Here is a 6,421-nt window from a genome sequence, read left to right as displayed (position 1 = left end):
AGAGGCAAGTCCCGGCACGTTTATCCGACTCTAGAACAATCCCCAGCATTTACTTCCCGTGCGTTACGCTTTCCATTTCCCCTTCCTTTCCTACAAATAGCGTAAAAGAAGGAAGCTACCTCCCTCACATGGCACATTGGATAGACTGAGGAAAAAAAATAAAAGTAAGAAGAAAGAACGCGCGAGCGAAGGCAAGGTAAGGTGAGCGGAAGGAATCGATCAATGGCAGGGGGCGAGGGAGAGAGCACGAAGAAGAGGGCGATGGTGGCCATCGACGAGAGCGAGTGCAGCCACCACGCCCTGGATTGGGCCCTCGCCAATCTCCGCGATTCCCTCTCCTCCCCTCTCATCATTTTCACCGTCCAGCCCCTCCAGAGCATCAGCATCCTCGCTGCTGCATCCTACGGCTCTCCCGGTACGTTTTCTTCCCCCCCTTTCTTTCTTCTTTTTTTCCCCTTCCCTCTCTCGAAAGAATCTTCTTGATTCTACCAAAAACCAAAATAAAATTAATGGAAGCACTTCTTGTTGCTTACCGGTAAGTTGCACGGTTGGTAGAAAAGATTTTGCCCTTTCCGTTTAGCAAAAATTGCAGCTCGATTGCATCCGATCGTCGGTCGGTTCCAATATTTGGAAATCGAGAAGTCTTTCTCAAGGAGTTGAAACTCTGGCTGGTTTGAATTTCGAACTGTTTATATAATCTGCATGTTTCTTTTGATCCGATCATGCGAATGACTCTTTTTATCGTCTCTGCGGGTTGCGTGTAGCCCCCGAGTTGATTCGGTCGGTGCAGGAACACCAGCAGAAGGTTTCGGTTGCTCTCTTGGAGAAGGCAAAGGAGATCTGTTCTGAGCGCGGGGTATGACCATGAGCTTCCATCTCTTTATCGATTTTTCATTCTCTGCACTCATCTTGGATCCAGCTTCGATGAAATTTGGACGCAGATTATTCCTTTAGTATATCTATCATTCCTTTTTAGTCCTTCAATTTTCTACTCCGTTATAAAACAACTTGAATTTATAGTTGATTGTAAATCACTGAAACTGTTAACTTCTTGATTAATCATAATGACAATCTTAGGTCAGTTAAGTTTCCCATGTTTAGTAATATTATGTCCACCTAACAATGGATCATGTTGAAGTTGATTATGGTATTAGGACGGGCAATTAGCTGTAGTTCATCCACATTGTTTAAGGTCCTACTTAGTGTCCTCAATGGTATCGATAATTATTTATTAATTTTAGGAAACATGGTTAAATGAATACACAAATAAACACTTGAATTTCAAAATGGATGATTCAGTCATTTCTATTTCAAATGCTGTCCTTGTTATTTCAGTTTTTTGCATTAAAGTACAGTTTCTTAGATCTGTTGCATGTTTTCTACAAAAGATCTGCTTCTCGTGTGTTCTTGAAGTGGCGAAGTCATAAAGCATGGATGGTTGATTCTTAGCAATTCGCTATCTTGTGTCTTTTGCCAAATCTTCTTTGAACCTTGGTACACTGCACTCATATATGCACTGGGTGCTTTGTGGCACATATCACACTTGATATGCCATCTCATCTTGTTGTGCAAACTAGCATGCACGCAAATTTACTGTTTCTTGGACCAAGGCTTAGTGGTTCTATGGCCTTGCTGTGAATCATTGTGCAAAATGGGGTAAGTTGTGCTTTTAGGTTTGTATCAGCTTGCCTTAAGTCAATAGCTCAGTTCAGAAGAATTGGTGCTTTCATTCTAGTCATGTGTTACCTTGGGACCTAGTCTCATGGCGTAGGTGCAGAAAGCTGCATACTCTTCCCTTCTACACGCGGGCATGCTAAGTGCTCAGGGAATATGCAAGTATGCTCGAATGGCTCATATAATTGTGTGAAAGGGATCCTCAGATGCACATATCTGAGGAAACTGAGGCAAGCCCTTGCATGTATGAGTGACTTGTGGGGTCCTTTTAATTGGCAATGAGGAGCTCTGTGATCTGTGTACCTTTTCTGGGCATCCTAGTTGTTAAGTTTTCGAGGATGAGATCACTAAGTACTGTAGTTGTTCATCTTCTCTGGGCATTAATGTATAATGAGCACTAGGATTAGAATTTTGGTTTTGCTAAGATGATAGAAGAATTGGAGGCTCTTGCTAAATTTGCAACTCTTTGTTTTGCAAGGACACAGTAGAATAAAGAGGCGGAAACAGATCTTTCTTCGTACAAGACAAACAAAGAAGCACCATTAAATGCTAAATAAGTGCTAAAAACTGAAAGAACGGTTAGTTTAATTGAAGACCAAAGAGAAGGATTTAAGTGCAGTCTTAGGGATTAAGTTGAAAAAGACTGAAGTAAGTGCAGTCTTTTTGAAGAGGAGCGAAAAAAAAAAAAAGACTGAGGTTGAAAAGGAATTAGTTGCTGCATTAGAAGACTATTTCTGTGACAATACTAAAGTGATGGCTCCATTACTTCTCCATTGCTTTGTTTGAAGCTTCGAAGGAGAAATTCAAGGACAAGATTCCATGAAAAATTGTTTCCTTCCTTCTGTTGCTGCAATGTATTTTTCTTGTTTACTTTAAGCACCATATGGAGAATAATTTCCTTACTTCATTTTAGTACAATGTAATTTCTTTTCTTTCAAACAAAATAAAAGTGACAATTTCTATTTTCTTCTATATGATTTTTGTATAGAATAAATACTGTTCTCTAACTTTGGACACGAATGGCAATGGTAATAACTATAAACTTTAGTGCTTCTAAGGCTGTATCAGCTTGTCAAATTAGTTCAAGTTATACAGAATGTGACATTTTCCATAAAAATTTAAACATAACACACACACACACATATACATCTATATATATATATGTACATATGTTTAAAATATATTATGGCATTACAGGTAGTAGCAGAAACAATTACAGAGGTGGGAGATCCTAAAGAAGCCATATGCCAAGCAGTTGAAAAGTTTGATGTCAATTTGCTTATTTTGGGTAATCAGGGTAAAGGAACCTTACAGAGGTTGGTGTCCTTTATTATTCCTTCTGGTCTTTTTCTTTAACCATTTTTATCTTTAAAATTACATAGGTTTTGCATGTGTTTAACCCTTTTCCTCTGAAATTGGATGATCTTTCACCATAAATAATTCCATTTGAGGCATTAATGCGGAAGGTGCTAAAGGGGACAATATGACCCCTCAATTTGATGTTAAAGAAAGGAAAAAGAACAAATAATAGTGCCACTCATATATTTAAAAAAAATGGCATACAAAAAACAAAAACTGTCGCATGATAAGATTTTAGTTTTTTCCAAAGGTGATGTAAACAGAACTGACTAATTATAGTAGAGCTTAAACATAAAACAGTTATTATATTTATTTATCAACTCTTTCATATTTCTTCATGATGTCATTTTTCTTTCAACTTTAGTTTGTTTATTCCTATTATTCAGCTTGTTCTTGGGCTGAAACCATTCAAGTCATATGAACTAAATGGCCAAAGCATCTTGACGAACGGATAGCGATTGCTTTTTTTAAAGAGGAATTGTCCTTTATTCTAACCTTACATGTTTTTCGACATCTCTAACTTTTGGAATAAGTGCTAGTGCCTGAGTAGCATCACACAGGACACAACATTAATGTGCTTTTTTTCTAAGCGGATATGTTTCGTGGTTTCAGTTTCTCCTCAAGCCATTCTCTCTTCTAGCATTTGTCTTGCTGAGTGACTGAACATGGCTGTACCCAAGTTTCATGAATTTGGGGCCTATATGTTATATTCTCCAAAATAATCTACTCTTTTAGCATAATTATATTGAACATCTTATTTCTTACGACAGTTCGACCCATGCCCTAGTTCCTTGGATATGGGATTAACATTAACTGGATTCTAACACTTAAGAGGCCAAATTAAACTACTGGAGAGAATGCATTATCGATAGCTAAGTTGCCTAAAGCAAACACTATGAGGAGATTGAGAATAATAAAAAATCTTCATAAGATCGCATTCAATAGATCAAGTGAGGTGAAAAAATGGCTGAAACAAAGCATGAAAATGCAAAGTGGCGTCAAAGTTACTCCCAATGTATCACGAGTTTGCTAGGACCCATTAATTTCATCCTAGGTGGATAATAATACTCTAGCCAAACGTGATGGTAGGACCAATCCAGGAGTCCATAGTAAATGGTCACATACAATTTTTTTCAACAATTATTTGCTCCCGCATAACAACAAGGCTGCAAATAGATCAGGTTCGCATCCTGCTTGACCCAGACCCTTCTGAGCTAGCTTTAGGTCTCCAATTTAGTAGCAGATCGGATGCATTCGCCAAATATACTTGGGACTGATCAGTCAGGTCCAAATCTGCATGGTCTATACCAAATTTCATTTGAGTTTTTCATGGATAGGTCTAGATTGGGCCAGTTCCAGGTTGTCTGTTTCCAATAAACCACTAATTATTGGACGATGAACTCCACCAAATAAAATAAAATAAAGAATCAGACACTATAATGTAGCATTTTCAAGTGAAATTGTACAAAACCTCTCGCTTGATTTCTTCATCCGATCATTTCTCTAACCAGCCCTTGTGATTATATCACCAGATCTTATGCCATCCTGAATAGGAAGATGGTTGCATCATAGACTGGTCATCTCAAACAGAGGCATGGCCTCAAAGGCTACGTTATAAGACCAGGCGACCTGTGCCCTGAAAAATGATTCCTTTCGTTCCAGGTGACCTGTCCTGAAAAGTGATCCTTCCGCAAAGCTTGAGGAACAAATGTCTGACAACATGCAAATGTCTTTTAATACACTCTAGAAAGCCCAAGATCCTATTATAGCAGCCCTAGATCACTACTGGTAATATAGCTATGCCATTCCTGGATAGACAAGGTATATGCATACATAATCTGCCAATGCTAGCTCTAGATACAGTATAATTTCTATTGGCCATCTTAGCTATTTGTATCTATCATGTTTTACTTGGGCAATGGACCCTTCCTGTTTTAGCTAAAAATTTACTCACTGTATATAGAGAAACTATATAGAAATGTTTGATTTCTGGAGTTATCTAATTACAACTACAAAATTCATTTCAGTAACATATAGAAATTCGTTTTGCTTGAAGATGCACAAGATCTTGATTTGGCACAAGGATATATTTTTCATGTATTCACCAATATCAAGTAGTGGGCATTAGTTTTTTAAGTATCAGTTATTGATTGATGATATCTGATAAACAGGGCTTTCCTTGGGAGCGTGAGCAACTACTGTGTGCATAATGCCAAGTGTCCTGTCCTTGTTGTAAAGAAATCAGAGTAAATATTTCTTCTTTCTGAGTTAAACTTTGATGTAATGTCATGGAGAACTTTCCTCCAGCATATTTGATGGGAATAAATCTTCTGTGATTTGGTATTTGCCATTATCGGCATGACCATCCTTATCAATGTTTTACATTGGATTAAATTTGATTCAATCACATAGTTTTTCTGTGTTCACCTGATGTTTATCTTATCCAGTTCTGGTACTATTTGTTATTTGGTTTTGTTACTGTTGTACTTACATTCAGGGGCGGCTCAATATATTCTGGGGCCTAAGGCGAATCCAATGAACGGAGCCTCTTTTTTTTAATAATAATTTTTAAAATAAATATAAAATACTTAAAAAATATATAAAAGTAGATAGCTATCAAGTATATTATTTCAACGAAGATACATGAATTTAACAAAGATAAACAAGAAGCCTTTTTAATTTAATATAATTCTTGAATGGAAGCTTATTAATTTTTAAAATAAATATAAAATACTTAAAAAATATATAAAAGTAGATAGCTATCAAGTATATTATTTCAACGAAGATACATGAATTTAACAAAGATAGACAAGAAGCCTTTTTAATTTAATATAATTCTTGAATGGAAGCACATAAAAGTAATTACTTTAAATGAAGGGCCATGAAACTGATTAAATAACTGAGATAATACTTGGCAATACTGTTTACCATGAAAAGGTCATCCCATGGCACTTCATGGTCAAGGTAAAGAAAAAAATTTGTCCATAAAGGATCCTCTCTATAAGAGAAAGTAGGGTCATTATGGAAAATTCACCCCATCCCACCATCTCCCCTTCAAGTGAGTACCCAAGCGGCAACTGCAACATCACAGCACAACAGCCATTCAACCCCCTCCCTTCTTTTCTCCCAAAAGAGGAGAAGAAACCGAGAGGAGAAAACTAAAAGAATCTCCACCCTCCAAGAAGTCCATCTCCAATCCCCCTATCTTTCTTCCGGATGGCCCAGCTAGATCAGGAGTAATGTGAGGGAAGAAAAACCAAGACCAAAACCAAAAAAGAGAAGGGATGAAAGATAAGAGTGGCTTCAGGCGTCTATCAAGCCAACCAAATCCCTCCTCTCTCTCTCTCTCCCCCCACCCAAAACAAAACTACTGTTCCCAACTTCCCAA

The 6,421-nt window shown here is 37.5% G+C and overlaps 1 protein-coding gene across 1 annotated transcript; it reads left to right on the top strand.

The window, feature by feature from the left end:
* Positions 1-90: 90 nt before the first annotated feature.
* Positions 91-5,459, top strand: LOC103712807 (universal stress protein A-like protein). Its single transcript, XM_008799445.5, has 4 exons — positions 91-415; positions 765-856; positions 2,872-2,990; positions 5,205-5,459. Exons 1-4 carry the CDS (start codon positions 223-225, stop codon positions 5,281-5,283), a joined length of 483 nt encoding a protein of 160 aa, XP_008797667.1. The 5' UTR covers positions 91-222; the 3' UTR covers positions 5,284-5,459.
* Positions 5,460-6,421: the final 962 nt, after the last annotated feature.

This window comes from Phoenix dactylifera, chromosome 1 (assembly GCF_051530095.1).
Source record: "Phoenix dactylifera cultivar Ajwa chromosome 1, Ajwa_hap1_PhDact_Kaust_v1.1, whole genome shotgun sequence".
NCBI lineage: Eukaryota > Viridiplantae > Streptophyta > Magnoliopsida > Arecales > Arecaceae > Phoenix > Phoenix dactylifera.
This window is presented reverse-complemented; position numbering and strand designations above follow the sequence as displayed.